The sequence below is a fragment of the Diorhabda carinulata genome, chromosome 5, assembly GCF_026250575.1.
Source record: "Diorhabda carinulata isolate Delta chromosome 5, icDioCari1.1, whole genome shotgun sequence".
Taxonomy (NCBI): Eukaryota; Metazoa; Arthropoda; class Insecta; order Coleoptera; family Chrysomelidae; genus Diorhabda; species Diorhabda carinulata.
Window position 1 is genome coordinate 6,575,068 of NC_079464.1, and position 22,023 is coordinate 6,597,090.

At 29.7% G+C, this 22,023-nt stretch overlaps 2 protein-coding genes across 4 annotated transcripts; one reads left to right on the forward strand and one right to left on the reverse strand.

Annotated features, from left to right (window-relative positions):
• The first annotated feature begins 4,358 nt into the window (after positions 1–4,358).
• LOC130893669 (transmembrane protein 62-like) lies at positions 4,359–15,145 on the forward strand. 3 transcript variants are annotated; one of them, XM_057799944.1, is made up of 12 exons: positions 4,360–4,701; positions 4,879–5,128; positions 7,006–7,158; positions 8,588–8,894; positions 8,959–9,114; positions 10,752–10,899; positions 10,952–11,074; positions 11,175–11,256; positions 12,603–12,850; positions 13,666–13,721; positions 13,783–13,876; positions 14,927–15,145. In XM_057799944.1, exons 1-12 carry the CDS (start codon positions 4,531–4,533, stop codon positions 14,972–14,974), a joined length of 1,836 nt encoding a protein of 611 aa, XP_057655927.1. In that variant the 5' UTR covers positions 4,360–4,530; the 3' UTR covers positions 14,975–15,145. The 3 variants fall into 3 exon arrangements, with proteins under 3 accessions (XP_057655928.1, XP_057655927.1, XP_057655925.1); XM_057799942.1 differs by having other exon boundaries at positions 4,363–4,701; positions 13,783–14,010; XM_057799945.1 differs by lacking the exons at positions 13,666–13,721; positions 13,783–13,876 and having other exon boundaries at positions 4,359–4,701.
• Positions 15,146–15,214: 69 nt separating this feature from the next.
• On the reverse strand, positions 15,215–21,871 carry LOC130893670 (ufm1-specific protease 2). The gene is made up of 7 exons (XM_057799946.1): positions 21,735–21,871; positions 21,333–21,684; positions 20,936–21,265; positions 19,677–19,940; positions 17,335–17,478; positions 15,504–15,878; positions 15,215–15,447 (listed from the first exon to the last, which is right to left on the reverse strand). Exons 1-7 carry the CDS (start codon positions 21,771–21,773, stop codon positions 15,236–15,238), a joined length of 1,716 nt encoding a protein of 571 aa, XP_057655929.1. The 5' UTR covers positions 21,774–21,871; the 3' UTR covers positions 15,215–15,235.
• Positions 21,872–22,023: the final 152 nt, after the last annotated feature.

Consider the following 22,023-nt stretch of genomic DNA (forward strand, 5'->3'; position numbering starts at 1 on the left):
TTTATTTGAATTGTACCCTGAGTTTTTTGTTGTACCAGTATTATGATCTTTGCTACTATGTAGTATAAATGTCAATTTATTTATTCAATAGTTCGCCAAGAAAGGTTTGATTGTGTTCTAATAGCAATTGATTACAATTTATGATAATTTTCTTCAGAATGTTCCTGTATGGCGAACGGTTTCTAGTCCTCGAATATCCAGTATAACAATTACAAGCTAAATATTTTAGTCTCAATTGTTAATTGACAATTAAACCTTATTTCTTTGAATAATTTAAATAACAACAGCTTTTGAAAATAGTATGGATATTGAAGAAATAGAAAACAATTAGGTTATGTACATTGTGATTCAAATTCTCTTCATTAGGGAACGTTCAAGCAAAAAAATACCGAGACATGTGATGAGTACTCCGTAAAAGCGTCATCTTATGTTTTTTAAATGGAAAAATTTAGTTTTTCAGAAAATTTGATTGCGCCTAACGACAGTATGGAACCTATTACCAATAGGTTACATAAAATAACCATCCTTTAGTTTGAATTCAATTGTAAAAAGGTTTTTTCAATTTTTATAATTGTTTTTATAGATACGATTTCTAAGGCCTTTTTATTTGTTCACGACAAATTTCCAGGAAATCGAAGATTCTAGTATGTGATGATAATGAAGTCTCTAGCATCAGAGAAAACACGGTGATAGTGAAAAGTAAAATAAATTAGATGATAATTGTCAGTGAATTGTTCAGTGATTAATTTTAGTGTATAGTTAAATGTGAAAGTGTTAGTGAATAGTTATTGTACAGATAAATTACTGAAGAAAGATACACCGTGCGTATAAATTCACTCCATCGTTTAGTGATTAGAAACTATATAATATTATAAAGGTGCGTAAACAAATTTTTAAAACATATGCAATTGACAATATTTAATATCAACCTAGTTACAACACTTTTAGGTTAAATACCTTATCGGATTTATCATAATGGTCTTTGTTCTTCCATCTAACAGCCAAAGTGAAATTAGACAAGTTATAAAAAACCCTTTTTGTGAAATAGTATGGCACGAATTCTAAATCTGAAGTTTAAATATCTTGAAGAATAAGGTTTAGTATACCTTTCTGTTTTTATGTTGAGTTTATTTAATATAGTTTGATAGTTTCATCAAGATCTTTCATTATTATTTGTGCTATAACTATAATACTTGATATGGACACCTACTCCCATTGTACAACCATTCATTGATTTCAATATTTTTTAAAAAATTTGAAGTATACTGCAGTGGATTCTTTTTTCAAAATAGAACTAAAATCAACCACATTTATCAAATTTTATACCGATTATACCTGTGCAGACATTTTTCTATGCTCAAATGCTCGTTTTCAAAAATTTTCATACGTCATACAAAGAATTTAAGGTATAGAAGTGGGATTATTTACCTGTTTGATAGTATCAGTTTTCTAAACCACATCTTAACCGTTTCTACATGAACAAACTAGGAGTTAGGTTAGGTTAGATTGGCTTAGGTTAGGGTAGTTTATGTTAGTCAGTTACTTGCCTAGTTATAATAGAGACAAAAGTTGAAATATTCACATGACAGTAATCGACATCTTGGTAAATCATTTTGTCTGAAATTAACTGTGATGGAGTCTAAGGTTGAAAAATATAAAAATAACCTTCCTGGATTATTTAATTGCCAGTCACTGTTAGAGACAAAAATTCCAAATAAAATTCATGTCTCGGTTAAAGATATAAATGGATTCGCTTTCCATTTTCAAAGAACGTAACGCAAAACTCGCGACCTATTTTTTAAAAAATTCCTATCTCTTATCATCGACCAAAGGACGTAGATACAATTAATGATTAAATGACATGCACCCATTTGCATTAATCATGTTTTCAAGTAATAATCTAAAGGAACATTTGTGGAAATTAGATGTTTTCTCACAATTATAACAGTTAACTACAACATTTATCATTTTGTCCGATCTTAATGTCTGTCATAATAGAAAATGTTCATGATAATTCAAAAACTCATTTTCGAGTGTTGGTTTGGATTTTCGATTATGGCATAAGGCAAAAAATTAGTTATTTCGATTGATATTGTAATGAAAATATGCAAAAATGATACTTTACATTGAAGAATTCATACTAATTAAAATAATTTTTGCAATAGAAAAATATAATAATATCAATGTTTAATGTTATTCAATCAACGAAAATAAATCAAGTTTTTTACATGCAAGTTACTGATTCAGTAAAGTTACTCCTTTCAGTAAGATCCAAACTATGAGTTAGCTTTTTCCTGAAGTAGAATGAACACAATAGAAAGAAAACATAAGTGACGAATTCAAAGTTGGTATCTTTCTGTCATTAGAAGACAACCCGCAACTAGGTACAACAGAAATTGCTTTGCAACAAAATGTTAGTCAATTTTTGGTTAATAAAGATTGTAAAGAAAGAAAAACTCTCCCACACAAAGTTAAATTTGTTCTCGAACTCGAACTCTCGGAGGATTGGAATTTTGTGAAATCTTCATAAGACCTGATGATGAAAATACAAAATTTCTTAATAGTGCAGCTTGGTTTATGCAGCTAAAATTAAGCATTAAATTAATTGATTAAATTACTAGTTAAAAGATACTGGAATGCAGAGCATGAAGAGTAAATTTAAATTAAGATTAAACTAATAGTTTCACAACTTTCAACTTCTTAGATCAATTCATCAATTTTGTTAGGTTATGAACACAGAATAAGCTAGGTCAGTCTGTATTGCTTTGCTTCCAACATCTTGGTTCATCGATTATGTAAATATTTTTCGCGTTATTGAGCCGATTTCCACCGTGTTGTTTTATTTTTAAGACTGATATCAAAAAAATAAGAAAAAGTAATGTCTGAAAGTCAGCAATGTCTTCTAAACGATGGAACATTGGTAGATAGAGGCTTTCTACATTTGTATGCATACTACATAAACCAAAAAAGTACCATCAAGAAAGTTTAGTTTAATGTTAATTTCAATTTAATTTGAATTTCGGCTTCATAAGCCAATCTCAAGTTTTGTTTTGGGAGTACAGTAAATCGACGCAACTGTTGCTACTGGGCTCGAAAAAATCCCAAATAGATACAGACAAAATGCACCCAACACCCAAAAAACTTAATGTTTGGCTAAGAATTATCAGGGCAGGATTTAGTAGTTCTTATTCTTTTCCGTGAAAATGTAACAGTTGTGCGATATTTTGAACATCTTCATACATCAGTGCTTCCGGAATTGATTACGGCATTTCCAGATTCAAATATTGAGAAAAACTTAAATCTTAGTATTTGGTTCCAACAATATGGTACACCACAAAATTAAAGTTCGAGGGTTCCGTAGAACTAATTTGAAGAAAGATATATTGGAAGAGGTGGATCAATGGAGTGGGCACCTAGATCACCTGATATTACCCCCCATGATTTCTTTTCTTTGAGGACATTTAAAAAGTCGGGTCCACGTTGAGCGAATTAGACATGAAATGATTCATATGACTCCGTAGATAATTAAAAAAGATGACGTCATAACTTTGACAGATTTGGACTTAATAAAATAAAATAAACGATTTGACAGATTTTAATTTTTATTCAAAAATAAACATTGTAAGGTTTTATGGATTTTGTGCATTACTTTATCATGACTCTATATATAAAATTAATATTTTTAAGTCTCTTGTAAATTCAAATAATGCATTACAATGTTTTTATCTTACTGCAAATGTTATTTTAAGTGCTTTTATTTTGATCAAATAATTAAATTTATATTAAGTTATTGTGGCGCCATCTTTTATCTAATTTTAGCATCAGCTATCTGTACATAACTATTAGTATAGAAAACTTTACCTTCCGCAAAATTACAAAGCGAATTAACAGTTGAATTTGAAAGTATAGAATATTTAGAGTTTTAGATATTTAATACCAAATGGAAATGATTTCTCCCTTTCAAATTCTAATAAGGAAAATTTAGATAATGTCGTATTGATAAACGTGCTTAATATTTGTGCTAATATTTGAAAAGTATTCTTCTTGATTATATCATAAAGTTACCTGTATATTATGAATAACCAACGTTTTGGTTCATTAATCACATGAATTGATTTACAATGTTATCACACTATTTCAATTTCCTTGACAGTATTTATTATTTCAAATTATTATTAAATTTGCTTTGAATATATGCCGCGCCATCTACATATCTACTGCTTTGGTTAACCAAAGCCCTGTGCTACGAGAACAATTTAAAAAAAATGAAATATTTCAGAATTTAATGAGGAATTTTAACGATTTCTCACAATCCGTTGTCGAATATTAATAATAATATTGTCTTATTTTTATTTATACTATACAAGAAGAATTATTTCCGTTTCTGATAGCTCAGAGCATAGAGCAAAAAATTATCTGTGCTGCCATCTACTATACTGTCACTTTACTATTCTGTCAATAAATTGAAAAATTTTGTCAAGTCAAAAACATGTTTATAACAATTTAATAATGTTGTATAAGTACTAAGAAATGAGAATAACAGTATTTACCATTGGAATTTTTATATCCATGATATTGCTTGCAATCTTTATCACTTATGTCATTAATTTGTTAAGTACTTCATCAGTGGCTTCTGAAGATTATAATAAAACTAATATTAATATAACAGACTCCCCCGATCATTTATTATGGTTTTTACAAGTAAGTACAAATTAATGATCATAGTGTAATTTATGAACTGTGTTTTGAAAAAATTCGTCAAAATTTTTTTATCTAAACAGTGACATCATTACATGATAATGTATAGGAGATAAAGTTGCTTAAACCCCATAATTGGAATAAAATATTTTCATCATCAGTGATTATACTTATTTTTAGGTATCTGATATCCATATTAGCATATTCAAAGACCCCAATAGAATCACAGAGTTTAAAGAATTCTGTGATTTAACTGTAGGTGCAATAAAACCAAGTGTGGTTTTAGCATCAGGAGACTTAACTGATGCTAAAACTAAAGATGGTATTGGATCAGAACAATATGAAGCAGAATGGAGATATTATAGGGATATTTTAAAAGAAACCCGAATAAAAGACAAGACTCTATGGTTAGATATTAGGGGAAACCATGGTAAGTATAATATTTATTCTTAGATTATGAAATGATTTTCTTGATGACTTTATTTAATTTTCTTCAACTTTACACTTCTTAGATCTGTTTTCCATGATGATTTGTGTTGATTTTAAGTCTCTTTTATAAAAAATGAATTTAAAATAACAGGAAAAAATTCGGCCTTTTGTCGGATTTTCTTTGAAGAGAGGCGTAAAATAAAGTCAAATTATCATGAAAAAAACTATTTATTTTATTTGAATGGAAAAACTCCACTTTTGTATGGTTCTAAATAGGATGTTGAGTTTTGTTAACTAAAATTAGATAAAAATATCTGAAGGACTGTTCTTAACCTATTGAATAATTTATTGCAAATGCTTTGACATGAATAAAATTGGCATATGTATCCAGTGAAAGGATACTAAAATAGATTTTAAACTACACTAAATATATATGTTAGAATATTTTACAATACCTTATAGTGTGTATATAACTGATTAACAAAATAAAATAAGTATAAGGAATAAGAGCAAATAAAAAATCTTTATCATTTAATAAATATATTATCTGGGTTTTATGACACATAAAAAATTGATATGAACAGTAGGTATCTGACTGTTATCATAAAATACTGAAAAATAGATATTGAATATTGCCAAAAAAACAATTCAAACTTAATTTACTAAACTATATCTGAAAAATAACAAGGACTGAAAAATTTTTTGAAAAATATATGTACACAAATATGTTATGCTGAAACAATAATAAATAGCTAATGTTTAATAATTGATTGCACATATATACAGTCGTGATGAAAAGTTAAATGTGGGAAGTAACAGTAAATTACAAATTTTGAGAGAAAAGAGTATAATAATAAATTTTCTATGAAGGAGCTAAGTTAAATTTGATTTAAAACCCAGCAGCTCATCAGGATAAGACAAATTCCCAAATTTTGAGAAAAAAAGTATAATAAGTTTTCTATGAATGAGTTAAGTTACCTTTGATTTTAAGACCCAGCAGCTGATAAGGATAGGACAAATTCCCAAATTTCGAGAAAAAAGAGTATAATAATAAGTTTTCTATGAATGAGCTAAGTTAAATTTGATTTCAAGACCCAGAAGTTCATCAGAACTAGGAAAATGGCCACATTTTGAGGTAAAGTAGTGTATTAGCATATTTTCTATGAAAAAGTTGAAATAAATTTGATAGCAAAACCAATCTGTTCGTCAGAATAGGAAAAATGGCCAAATTTTGAGAAAAAAGAGTGTAATAACAGGTTTTTTATGAAGAAGCTAAGTTAAATTTGATTTCAAGACCAAGAAGCTCACTGGAATTAGAAAAATGCCCAAATTTTGAGATAGAGTACAATAATACCAAATTTTTATGAGGGAATTGAAATAAATTTGTTATTAGTATCAAAAAGTTCAATAGAATTAAAATAATACCCAAATTCTGACATAGGAGTAAAATAACAAATTTCCCATAAGGAAGCTAATTTAATTTTGATATAAATAACATGAAACGTTATCTGAATTAGAGAAATGTTTAAATTTTGACATAACATATAGCAAATTTTAAAATATACAGTAAGACATTGTCCATTACGGAGTTGAGGTAAATACTCAATGTTTAATAATTGGTTGCGCACATGATAAAAAGATAAAAGTGTTAGTGGTTGTGCTAAATTTGAAATGGTTTTCTTCCTCTTAGATTAGGTCATGGTTTTGATTATTGAGAGCACCATTTCAGTTAACAGTAACTATAGAAAAGGCAATTCAATGCACTTAGGACATACAATTCGAAAAATATTGTTTCCATTTTGCAAAAAGTTTGAGTTTTCTTCTATTTTTTTACTAAAACATTTGAATTATTTTAATTAATAATCTGATATGTTTCAGATAATTTTAACGTAGCAGATTTGTCCTCCAAGCAAAACTTCTTCACAAATTACTCAATCCAAGGCAAACTACATCCCAAATCGTACATGTATCAAATTAAGAAACGAAATGTTCTATACACATTTATGGGAATCGATGCTTGTCTTGAACCAGGTGAAAATGATTTAATTAAATTCATTCTTCTTTTTAGAAATTTTTGTTTATTACAAATATAACAGTGGAAAGCATATAAAATTTAATGTAAGTTACAACATTAATTTTAATGATGTTATCTCTATTTCATCCAATTGTTATTTTGAAGTTGATCATCATATGATTGTGGATACTATTCAACAAGTGCAAAATATTTAAGTTGAACACAAACAAAAATAGTCAATTTAATATAAGTAAGATACCACAAAGTTATTAAATGATATTTTTTTAATTTTATATTAACCGGGGTGTTTTATAAAGAATGAAATACATCAGCAAGGTTCAAAAATTATAAATATTACATTTAAGTATTAAACAACTTTTAACCAAACCTTAACAGTATTTTTCTACTCATTAAATGCTTATACTCATAATTTTATTGATTTTTTGCAATAAGGGGTAGTTATCTCACCTAAGAGTAATAAACACATATCGGCATAGGGTAGATTTTGAAGATAAAGGTAATTCAAGCTTAATTCCAAATTTTCATGCAAATCGATACATGTTCATGGAAATCGAAGATAATACCTTATTTTTACCTTGGTAGCCTGAACTATATGTCACATTTCTGATAATGAAACAAATAGTTATTTGATGATTCCATGAGGCACTAACTACTATGTGACTCACTGAATTTTTCATTACTTACTGAAACCTGAATCTTTACTACCTTTTCAGGTGTAAGGCTGATGTTGAGCCCATTTTCCTCGGCAGTTTTCATTCTCTCTTATCCTATGTCTATTGTTTTTTCCCTGTCATCTTATTCGTAAATATTCCTCTCCCATCCCAATTTCTTCTAACCATTTCCTCCTCGGTTTTCCTTCTTTTGTGCTTCAAATACCTTTTACCATTTCCAAACCATATTAGGATAATTATACTTCTTTGATTTTGTTTTGAATTGATTCTAAATTAGAATTTTTTTCTTATAGTTCAGTTTCTTATTTTATTATATCTGGATTTATTCTGTATTTTTCGTATTTCTGTACTTGGTATTTTGCTTTTTGGTATCCATGTCTGTGAATTGTTTATTAATTAATGTTATTGCATCCCTTGATTATTCTATGGTAAAGAAAAGTAAATTTTGTAGGATTAGGGAAGCTTTGACTGGTATGAATATGTTAATGAAGTACAAGTACAAGATTGGTGTTTATAGTTTTGTTTTATATCAGAAGTTCCCAAATTTTTTTCCTCGTAAAATACTTATCACTAGTTTTAGTTTATACATTTACACCATATTACTAACTCGTCAAACAATTTAACTATGGAAATTCTACACTCCTGTTGTAGAGCTTCCAGTGGACCTCTGGGAGTGTACCTGGACTACTTTGGGAATCACTGTATTAGGTCAACAAAGTATTGAATAAAAATGGCATAATTATCTTTATTGTAGGACCAAAAAGGCCATTTAATTTTATTGGAATGTTGGACGATGTTGAAATAAATGAAATAAATAGTCTAATTGACAAGACCGAGCTAGGGCCTAATAATTATACTGTATTTTTCGGCCATTTTCCTACATCTTGTATCGTAACAACATCAAATGATAAAGTTAGAGATATACTAGGAAGGCACAAACAGGGTATAGTTTATGTATGTGGTCATTTACATAAATTGGGAGGATTGATACCTAAAATGTACACATTGCAAAAAGCTGGTTTTTTGGAATTAGAATTGGGAGATTGGATGGATAATAGAGTGTAAGTGAAAAGACTTTTATGTTGTATGGTTTCGATGAGAAAAATAATAATTTATTTATTTTAGTTATAGGTTGATGGCGATTGACCATGGGTTTTTCTCTTTTAAAGATATACAACATAGAGATTGGCCAGTTTTTTTAGTAACTAATCCCAAAGAAGCACTTTTCATTAATCCGGGCAAAGAAAATTTAGAAGTAATTAGAAATTCAACTCATATCAGGTAAATTCGAATTAATAAGTACAAATTAGATAAAATTTGAGGAATTTTTGAAAAATTTAACAAAACCTAAATAGTTTCTTCTTCCGAAAAAATTATAATTTCTACAGAAAAAAGTTGAATGGTAAAGTTGTTGATAATCAAAGATCTACAACTGTTTTATTACATAATCTCAAAATTTATGTGAAAAATTGAAAAAACCATGTTTTGGTCGTATGTCCTGAACACACTTTAATTTTTTTGATCTAAAATATTTATATTTTTAACCTATTTTGACTTAAGATCTAAAAACCACCCTCATTTTAAATCGAAAAATCTGACGTCAAAAGGTTAGATTTTTTTAAAAAGTTTGTGGGTTTTTCGTTTGTTGAAATATCTACTCTCTGATGATATAAAACATGTACAATACTATGGAAAATTTCTTAAAAAATTCATTAATTTATTTGAATTTAAACTTTAATTATTCAAGAAATGTCACACGGTTCGAAATGCACAAATTTATGCCCAAATTGTCATGGTTCTGAAGAATGCTCCAATGTGGAAGAAAAAAGTACGAGGGAGCTGATGAAGAAAGAACCTACGAAGACTAGAAGTAATATTGGAGACTAAGACGGTGACGGTCTTGAAGGTTTTGAAGATATACTTGAAAGTAGACATTTCAACGAACAAAAAACCTACCAGCTTTTAAAAAAAACTAATATTTAGATGTGATATTTTCGATTGAAAATTACGGTGCTTTTTAGAATTTGAGCCAAAATAGGATAAAAAAATAAATATTTTAAATGAAAAAAATTACATGTGTTTAGTACAATTTTTCACCAAATTCTGTAAAAGAATTTTTTTAAGATATAAATAAAAAATCATGGTTTTTTTAATTTTTCACATAACTTTTGTGGTTAGGTTAGGTTAGGTTATGTGAAAAAAGTGTAAGAACAAAGTTGTACATCTTTTGATTACCATTCAACTTTTTTCAGTAGAAGTTATAGTTTTGACAGACAAAAAAAAAACAATTTTTTACCTTTAAAAACTCACCCCCACCCACTTCCCGAATCGCCAGTAATTTATTTTCCCCTTCATTCTTTTTATACTCTCTGCCTTTTCTAATAGGTTTCATCATACTATAATTTTTTTTGGATTCAAAAATTATCGACCCTGCTCTAATATTCTATTAATATAATTCTAATCACCACTATTCGTAGTACATTTTTTTCAAATTTGAATAATTTTTTTAATATTTTTGCATTCCATTTTATTAAGGTATACAAAAATAAAATCTAATAGAAAAGCAGATCAGAGAATTATTTTTATTGGGAAATTAAAATAACTTCAATAAAGCTATAAAAAAAGCTCATTAGAATTGAAAAAAATGCCCAATTAATGAGTGGAAATAGTTTTTCAGGAAGGCATTTGAAATGAATTTGAACCTAAATTTTGACATAACTTTTGTAGTAACAGATTTTTTACAAGGGAAAAAATACCAAAAAGCTCATTATAATTGAAACAATAGTTTTTCTTTTGAAAATTCATCCTAATTTCTTTTAATTTTTCTTTTTTTCATGATAAAAATTTCGGATTTCCAATCGTACTTTCTTCGAACTTATTTCATTTAACTGGTTGTTGATTTAATGCTTCTACATTAGAATTTTAGCATTTTCTTTATCGATGATAGATTTTGTTAAAGTGAAAATAAACGATGGGGAATGGATTAATTGTAAACGAATAAAAGGTCCACTATTCGCTGTTCCATGGAATCCGAAAAATTATCTTCGAGGTTTCCATAATATGGAGGTAACTTTTAAATTATTATATTCGCATAATATTCATTGTTTTAAATTTTCAGGTATATGTCAAAGACATTGATGGTCGTATTAAATCCGATAATCAAATATTTGCTCTTGATGGTACGCCTCTGTCGTTTGGAATACTATCGAAACTTGCTTTGATGACTGATGCCACGTTAATTGTAAGTCTTTAATTTTTTTTAAGTTTTTGATTTTAAAAATGCAATGAAATTAACTCGATATTCTTTTTATTAGGTTTGAACTGAATAATTTTTGTTTTAGTTCAAAGTTTTCTTCTTTGGTACCCTCATTTTGACAACAGTACCAGCATTCGCAATCAGATATGTCCATCTATTGGTAGCGGGTTAGTATCAAATAATATTTCAGTATTAACTGGAAAGTCTAATCAATCCTTACACCACAGACCTAATAATAAAAGAGACGAAATACTTCATTGATAAAATGCATTTAAAAGCGATCCAACGTTGTTTGTGAACAAGTAATGAGTGCAAAAAGGAGAGTATTATCCTTGTCGGCTTAGAGTTGCTTTCCTGCAACGCTGCAAAATGCTTACCTTCTTATGCCGCCAGGGGTGATTGACCCAAAGAAATAATCTTATGTCGAGAATTCTATTGCGTAACCTAGATATTTCATTTAAAAAGAAAATACAAATTATTAAACTAACTTGAAAACATTTCAATCATGATCTACAGATAGCAATATTAGTACTCAATTTACAAAAAATTAGCATAAATAGATGTGTCTATAGGGTATAAGTCCAATCATCCCATGTCACATAAATTACCTGTATATAATTCACTGATACATAGAGCATTTTCAGTTTAATATAATTTTGATATACTGATTTAAATAGAAAAAAGATATCCAGGATATTGTTTTCGAAAACACTATTATCTAATTAGTAATCAGCGACTACGAAAACTCCCAAATACCAGATTTAATTCAGGTCGCGCATTTTTTTTATAAAATTGGTCGCCATATTGGATCCGCTAATTTGTTTTCGAAAACACTATTATCTAATTCGAAATCAGTGACCATGAAAACCTCTAAATACCGAAATTAATTGAAAAATTATTATTCATTCAGTTGTAAACGAATTATTACCGCTTTTTCCGACTATTGGACCACTGTGCGTCGACGTTTTCTTTTCCTCTTATTATTGTTTCGACATGGAAAAATATTTCGGACAGTATTTTTAGTTGAAAATTACAGTTATAATCTACTGTATTGTGTCAATAAAAATTTTCCTCTGATAATCCGATCTTTTTTGCGTTCCAACATAGTTCAGGTCCCGAATGGGATGGATTAGCGAAGTTTTACTGTAGATGCACAATTTCTGAACGGCAACGCCGCAAGAAATAAATTCATTCATTATCAGGTATCCAGCCACCAACTAATGTAAAATTGTGAAAGATGTTTTCATGTTTCTTTTTATCTTAGTATAGACATCTCATGCGAATAATTCATAAAATGAATATTTGGTTTATAAATGAATTAATTCACTATTTGCTATTAGTAAATGCTCCTGTTATATCTTATTTTTCCTCGATAAATTTATTCTATTTGTAAATTTGGCTACACCGTCTTAGTATAGAAAGTGGTAGGGACAATGTTTGCTCACTCTTGAAATGTAAACAATTTGGTCTCTTGTGTTATTAGGTCTGTGCCTTACATATATTTCTCTTTTAGATGGTAAATTAGTCAAACCGAAAATCAGGAAATCTTTATGCTTTTCTTGGTTCAGAAAATTTTGGATTATGTCCACGGTCGACAGAATATTCTGGCCTATTGTTATTTACCCCATTTATCTTGCAATCGGTCCTTGGACGGTTGGGTATTTAGTGGAAAATCACGTTGGTGCAATATTTGCATGGGGTATATTTGTACATGGTGCCTTTTTACCAGGAGCATTTACATATGCTTATGGATTTCTACAGGTACATATAAGTTAAAAGACGCCACACTTTTTCAAACAAAAAAAACTGATTGGAATAGAATTAACAAAATTAACATAATTCAATACTACATTGAAACAAAAACACTTTTTATTGTATAATGGGAAAAAGTATTTAAAAAAATGGAATTATAGCAGTATCACACCGGGTAGGGCGAGTTGTCTTGACCAAAAAGGAAAGATGCAGTTCCTCAGGTCGACAATTACACACGTTGGATTTTTTGTATTGTTTTATTACTCAAAACATTCTACGTAGCGACAATCATCGTCACTGTCTTAATTCGGTAAGACCTCATCATCACTGACCGAATCTGATGAGACTTCTTCATCACTGTTGCCATATTTTGCTTTCTTATTCGACTTCGATATTTGTGCAACTTACTGTTTTCGTTTTTCTTGTGTTTTTGTTTGTTTGTTTTCTATGGTTGTTTTTTTCTGCCAAGTCACCTTTTTTAAAGATATATTTTATGGTGATTGTTGTCTTTTATCAAACGACAACGGTATCACTGGTACTGGTCTAATTTTTACCTGAAACCGTTGATTTAGAGCTCGAAGTACTAAGCTGTGGCTCTGTTTTCTGTCCCGAGTTCCATAAAGACCGTTGTTTACACTTGACACATCTTCAGTAGTATTAATAGCAATATTTTGATTAGCTATGTCTGAAATAGAACAGAACCGCCTTTACGATCTACGTCGGTGAACGAATTCCTAACACTATTTTTTGATTATACTTCAGATACATTAATGTAATTTGACTTTATTTACAATACAAATCAATTGATTTACTCATTGTTCCAGCTTGTATCATTTCACATTCCGCTTTTATTCGTAACGGCCAATACAGTTTACTTTAGGTAAGTTTCTATTTTGTTTTTTAATAATTTGTTCAGGTTCTTACTAATATTCATTTTTTAGGTTTCAAGAAGTAACAAAAAAAATTGGTAAAAAGCAATCGATAAAAAAACTAATATGTCGACACTTACCGTTTTCTGTAATATTCTTAATGCAGGTGATAATGGCTTATCTATTTTGGTTAGCTTATGGTTCATTGGCGTTCTTATTAGGTCCTTTAAGGACTTGGTCCTTAGTGTTAGCTGGAATTTTGTATTACCAATCTTTGCGTCTTCCAGAAAAATGTATCAGGTCAGTATGTTTTTGACATATGACCAAGAGTAGGTGTTTGGTGTTTCAAAATATTTTATGTATATCAGAACGATTTTGTGACTTTTGAATTATCTTTTAGTAGATTAGGGTAAAACCGTTTGCGATGGCAATAGTTTTTTTGAAACTTTATAAAACGAAACATATTTATTTTATTTCTAAAGTATCATCAATAATTAATAGGGTGCTTCAAAAAAATAAATAATATAACTGGCGCGGTCGTTTACATTCTTCAATAATAACAATTGCAGTATCTTCTTCACAACTAGATAAAAGTTTGAAAGTTTCTAATGATAGCTGCAAATCTGGATCAAAAACGTCACATGTTTCACTCAATGTTACCAAAGGCCGATGTCCTTTGAGAAGCCGATCAGACCCTTTGATGTCATTAGGCAAGTTGTCTTACAGCGCTCGTAAGAATCCAGGTGACACACATACACCAACAACACTCCGGATCGTCTGTGATGCCTATGGCGTGGAGATGGCGTCTTAGATGGCAGTGTTCATTTAGAAGTTCGGTTACTAATCGGATTTCGCGCCTGTTTAGTTGAAGCACTTTTTGGTGTGTGACCCACGAGTTCCATCTATATGGCATCCGCATAACGATGTATTTGGGTGTAATTCTTCTTCCTGGATTTTCCTTTTTTTCAATCTCGAGTATATGATCACTTTGTTTTTATTTTATATGGCTAAATGAGAATATACCGAAGCATATTTTTTGGTTATTTGTTCTTCATTCTTAAGTTATATAGTATTAGTTTTCACACAACCGTTCCTTCCTTCTTGACTCTTCTAATTCCTTCCCTTCCCCTTTCAATTAATTTCTTTACCTATGACATTATTTATTCTTCAATATCATCATGTATGTGATATTCATTAAGATTATTTTTATTTTCAGGAGAGCTGCAGAAGTTTGGTATGTGCCATCAAATATAAACATAACTGAAAGTAGCATAGAACTCTCTACAATACAAAAAACAAATTAACTACGTATCTGCGATAAAACAATTACGACTGATTCTAGTTAATTGTAGCGTGATTTCAACCCTCTCCTCAGTATGTGATGTAGTTTCAAAGATATTTATTTTTACGTGTAAATAAAATGTAAAAGTATCAAGATTTCTTCTCTAAATCCTCCTTAGCTAAAAATTGAAAAAATATTGTTAAAACAATCAAAATCCGATAATTCGCTTTAAATTATTTAATCTCAAACTTCCCTGGGTACTAAAGGCATACACATATTATAATAAGAAGTTTTATTCCAAAAATCGAGATTTTTCCAACCACACCAACCTTTGCGTTGTATAATGCTAATATCTTCGCTGCCCGTATAATGTGGATCCAAAATTAAAAATTTTATGGTACCCGTTTGTTGGTTGTAATCCACACCTAAAATTGTATGTGCCAAAACACCTCCACCTGTAACCAAAAGTTCAACACAAACAATTTTGTCTAAGTGATAATAAATTACTTACCTATCATTATCGGCGATCCGTGATTTTGGAAATGGTTCACTAATTCTGGTCCGTACGAGTCCATATCTGCACCGGAACTGACATACAGTATTTTATTTTGGACACCCAGTAGAGTGTTTAACACAAAATTAACTTCGGTGGATCCAATCCATTGTTTGGATCCAACAAAATTCGCTGGTTTATCTTTAATATCTACCAAGCATTGTTGTATTTCCTTGTAGGTAGGTACGTCTCTGTCTACGAATCCTTGCAATTTGAACCAAGATGCTAAAGTTTGCAGAGAACGGTAAGCGCAACCCCAACCGCTATCATCCATGTTATTTTGACAATAATGATAATATTCGTATTTGCCTTTAACAAGAGCTACAGTGCCACCTAAAACAATTATACCCAATAAAGATGCCAATAATAACTAATATGTACATTGTCCCTAGATGTCCCAACTACACTCTTACTTCCTTTGTCTTCTGCTATTGGATCGGTTCATGTACACTGGGGGTTTAAGAAAAACGAAGCAGATGAAATTAATGTTGATAATAAAGAAGTTTCGAAATACTCTAATACCCAACAAAAATAATTTTTGGTCATTTAAGGAAAGAAAGCTGAAAGATTAACAATGTCCATAGTAATCTGGACTATTGAATTGAGAGGAATTATGAAACAAACTATTTAAATATTCAAATAGTTTGAAATATGAAATGAAAATATTTAAATTAGGAAGGAGGAATCTATGCAGCAATGAAGGGCATAAGGATATAGAAATAAAAATGGAAACATTGACACAATGAAGACGAGATGACTTGGAGTATCGAACTGAAAAGAAGCTGGAATAATACTGTGATCAATAGAAATGAACGTTTAAATGAAGAATTAGGAATATATGTAGCAATTAAAAGGCTGAGTGGTGTAGAGACAAAAAAAAACAGAAAGATTGGCAAAAAGAAGACCGGAATGACTGGGGAGGAATGAATTGGGAAGAAGCTGAAATAATTTATAAAACAAACTATAGTGAAGATGGTCATAAAAAGAAAATATTTAAATCAGGAATGAGGAATCTATGCAGAAATGAAAGGCGGAGGAGTATAGAAACAAAAAAATGGAAAAATTGACACAACGGAGACCAGATGACTTGGAGTATTGAACTGAAAAGAAGCTGGAATAAAACTATGATCAATGGAAATTAAACATTTAAATGAAGAATGAGGAATGTATACAGCAATAAAAGGCTGAGGGGTGTAGAAACAAAAAAATGGAAAAATTGGCACAAAGAAGGCTGGAATGACTTGGAAGATTGAATTGAAAAGAAGCTAAAATAATATATAAAACAAACTATGATAAAGATGGTCATAAAAAGAATATATTTAAATCAGGAATGAGGAATCTATAGAAACAAAAATGGAAAGAATGACTTGTCGGATTGAATTGGAAAGAAAGCTAAAATGGAACTAAATGAAGGGTATAGAAACAAAAAAATGAAGAAATTGATACAAAGGAAACAAGAATTCTAATAATTTCTGTCAAGCAGTATAAAACACTGGCACTACTATTATAATCAGACTTCAAACAACAGTTGCTTGTACTAAAACTCAAATATATAGAGAAAGTAGAATATATGAATAAAATATGAAAGTACGCAAAAATTCATTCATTTGGAATATTTTTACAATTTAAGTGTCACATATCTAGACTAATACATATCTACAGTTAAATGATTTTATATTAAACAAATAAAATGACTGATATTGTAACAATAGTACATTATGGTACAGTTACCAATAATTCAGTTGGGAGTTATTAGAAAGAGTTATATTAAAAAAAAAACATTACTCACCATTATCTGTGTTTTTCACACCTTCATGTGGATTTATTAATGGACTATTTGGATTTCTATCAAAGATATATTTATTCGATTTACGAAAACATGGTCTTGAACTGCCTATTAGCAATTGTCGATGTAAATTTTCTCGGTATGATTCTAAAAACACAACATAATCTATTATTTACCGGAAGTAAGTATAATATTATAAAAACTACATGATTCTTGTTTGATATTATACATGTGATATCTGTAATCAAATTAAATCAAAAATACACAAATTTAATCAGGGGTCACATTACACTGCAATCTTAAGGTTTATTATGTTTCCCTGTAGCTACATCTCTCCTTCCAGTTTCAATATGGACTCCAGTATCTGTGCTCACAAACATTAAAAATACTAGCTAACAAAAACAAAGTAACCTTAAAGTGGTTTCCAGGCCATCAGGGTATACCAGGAAATGAGAAAGCAGACAGCCTATCCAAAAAAAGTGGCAACGACTCAGTAACTTGGTCCAAAACCCTACTTTGGCCTCATGAGATGCCTGGAGAAAAACTCCAGGCCTAAGACAATCTAAAAGATTCATAACTATCAGCTAAATGTCTGAAGAATTTCTCGTGATAACCAGAAACGTGGTCAGTCTTCTGACACTGCCCTATCAAACACCACCTCAAGATGATGGGCACAGCAGATGACAACTGCAGATTCTACTAGCAAGTCATGGCTAGCATCTACTCTCCTCATTTCGCTAGAAGGTTTAAGTACCTTGTAGGAGTAATATTAACACCTAGTGACACAAGATCCCAAAAAATAGCCTCCTTTGAGAGGAATCTATGTATTATGGAACCAGAATAATAAAATGTACAGTCTTGTACAAAATATCTTCTAGGTATAGGTGCAGAGTGGCTATAAAGCCAAAACGACTGGCATCCAGGATAGATATTCACTTTTACAAGTTTCTTGTCATAAGCATTTTTTACGTAGAACTAAGATGAACTAGATTTTCATCTTCATCGGCTTAAAATCTACATTCATTAGTTTCTACTAGACAACTAGAACTAACCATATAGGTATTTTCTGAGATAGTAGTGTCCTGTAATGAAGCCAGTTAGTTTTAATTTGTTTTCTCTGAGTTTCAAATACTTTTTGGGTATAGTTAACAATATCAAAGTTTCTAATGAACTACTTACAGTGATCTAGTCCAGATAGCTTCACTTTTGTTTTCTTAACTTCCTATTAGAAGCCAAGGGTGGATCCAGGGAGGGGCGATCGCTTACACCCCAAGCCAACCATTTCGAAAAATGAAACAATTAACCTCAGCTTGGTAAATTCACGACCTTACGCCCTAGCTCATCTGATCTAATCTAACCTCAGCATAAACTAATATGAGTTTATTGATAAATAATTAATATTAATAATGTTGATAATGCAAAAAATTATCGATGACCTTTTTTTACAACTCTTGTCTGTCGCCCCTGATAAAAACACATTCCTAAGGTATCATTGGGACAATCTAGAACTAGATAAACTAAAGTTTCATCTTTCTTCCTACTGAATCTGCGCCTAACAGTTTCTATTCATCAGATGCTACCTGAGTAATAGTATAAAGACTCATCTAGACATACCAGTGTTTTCGGCCGAATACTTTACTAGAAAGTCTCTAGCATTCAAACTATGTGAACGTCACCGGCATCTATATAGCTGAAACTAACGATGATAAGGAAAACACAGTTTTAGTGACCGCAAACGCCGCTGGAGTGCTAAGCATTCTGACTCATATTGCATTCAGAAATTTGAACAACCAGAATTTCAAAATATTGGTTATATAGTAAAATATCCGTTATCAAAGGAGATAGATATATTTGAAGCCTAAAGCCTATTCTTGGACTCAATTTGATTTCGTATATATACTTATGTGACAAGGTAAAAAACATTTTGTCAATAGTTGGTACTGTCAATTAAAAGAGTGTCAACAACTGAATAATAGATGTCAATTACTGAATCTCCAAAAATTACTTTTAAATGCCATAAGAAATTCTAATTGTGTCAATTAATGGTACCTTTACCTTGCTAATTGAAATTTTAGTACTTTTTTAAAGAATAAAAATATTTTACACTAATATAATTGGGAAATTTTGCAGTTAATATCAAAACATAGAATCAATTATTAATTCAGTTTAATTATAATTAATTTTTTTATCAAATAAATAAATTTATGATTATTTCTATAAAAAAAAATAAAAATTGATTTCTTCAACTAATTCAACAAAAGTAATCCAAAGAAAATTTCCCTAAGAAATATTATACTCAATAATATCTTCGCTGATAATTTTTATATAAAAATAAAAATACTCACTTAAATCCTTCTCATTAACAAATTCAGGATACAAGAGAGTTATAAAGTGATTACAATCCTCTGGATAAAAATGATAAACATTATGCTTAGAATTTTTGGTATTAATTTTACCCTCCGCCACATCTAATAGTTTCAGTTCATGTAATTTTAAAATTTTTTTTGAACTGTTCACTAAAATATCATACAGTTGACTTATTTTTGTCCAATCATGTACCATAACAAGAGAATCTAACTGTAATATTGTATCAATAACAGTTGAGCCATCTAAAAAAACATTTTCAAATGTTACAACATGTAAATTAACATTTCACGAACTTGTATTTTTAAAGGCTACTTTACATGATTCAGTACAAAGTGTAATGCAAGACGCAATATTTTGCAGCAAGTGCAGATGAAGTTTAGCTGATTGTTTCATGCAAGATCTCTTACAACATGAACAGTTTTGTGCAATGTTTATTGCGTGCTAGTTTCAATTCTAGGGAGAAATCTAGTTACTTTTAGCTTAACCACTGACAAAATGTCAGTCTTAGATCATCCAACTTTCGTAATTTATCGTTTCGACCTCTAGAACAAAGAACAGGAAGAACAAAAACGAAATAAGATTCGTGTTGAATTTAAAGTGATAAAATCTTTATTCTAGAAGAAGTATTAAATGTCGTCATTCTATAAAGCGAATCCCTAATGTTTAGTTATGACTTCAAATATCGATATCTCGAAAATGAAGTGAAATGTCGAAATTTATATTCATTTATCTTCAATTTGACAAGTCTCAAACAGCAGTTCTCAAAACATGTGAACATGAAGGCAACACCATCTGGGGAGAAGCCGGAAGAGGATGAAGCCTTTGAGTTAGTTACCCAAGCTCAAGGTGTAAAAGGAAAAACCATACATATCATATTAGTGATAATTGTAATTATTGTTGTACAATTCAAAGAGCCTATCTGAGTGAAACCTTCAGGGTTTTCTTAAAAAAAAATTGACTATGAAATATTATAACAGCATAAAATACAACATTGCTAGAATGTACACAGTTTAGAATGCTCAATTTAACTCTAGCGCACAAGTTAAGGGGTTAAAAACATATTGCATCAATTAAATTCGGATTTTTAGATTACAAAATTTCAATCAAATGGTCAAAATATACATGTGTTGCCATACCAAATTTATTTTGGAACATAAAAGTTACCGATAGTTATACTCAAACAGCATATAGACAGTTTTCCATAAAAATTATACCAATATACACAAAAATGACTTACATTTCTCCAGAATTACTATAGGAGCATGTTCTTTCAAAATGTCATCTGATTTTTTTGTTAATTGTTGTAAAATATTAATTTTTAAAATCCTAGGTTTGACATTCATAATTTTATTCTTCACTCTATTAAAACTTTCTCCAAAATTATTGTATTCTTCGCAGAATTCCAACAAACCTATGTCATCTTCAATACCAACATTTGAGTTTTCCAATATAAACACATTACTTTTCATAATACTGTATACAAAATCGGGAATAACAGTTTTATGAATAATTTGAAAGGCTTCCTTAATTTGCGACATACTTAACTCACATTTTAATGGAATTTCTCCTAAAATAATTAAGTTTGGGAAATTTATCATTAAAACTAAAATTCCCAAAGCTGATTTTATACAAACCTTTTAGTCGAATTATCAAGAATGTACTATTAATTTCCTGCTCACTAATTAGATCATAATTAGATTCGATATATTCACCATTACGTTCAATATAAAAACTGAAACCATCGGAATTTTCTATGGCATGAGTTAATAAAACAGATTTAGAAACAGCTGGTTGTTTTTTTATGGACGCCTCTGTCGATATAATAAAATTACCACATAATTCAATTCCTGTTGGTAAGGCATCGATAAAAACACTCTTAGTATCAGTATTTGCAATATCCACTTGTAAACTTATTATAAACAAACTATCTTTAGTTGAAATGCCATAGAGTTTGCCGCAACAGCTGTTAGTAATATTTGCTAGCCTCTGAAATAATAAATTCAGAAAAAAACTTCATTTATATGGAAATTACTCACTTTAATAATACTTTCGGATATTTTTACACTCAACTTCATGTTTTAATAACTTATAATAATGAAAACTAAAAATTTATATCTGAAAGTAACCACCTGTAAGATACTTGACACATCCAAAACCAAAATATAACCTTATTATTTCTTCTTCTTTAATAATTTATTTGTGTTGACGATATTTACCCACTATTAAGATTATTTAAAACTATATATTTTTTGATATTTAGTGGAAATTAGATAAACTGAATTTGCTTAGAAATGGGTTTGCATTATAACAATAAAATGAAACTGT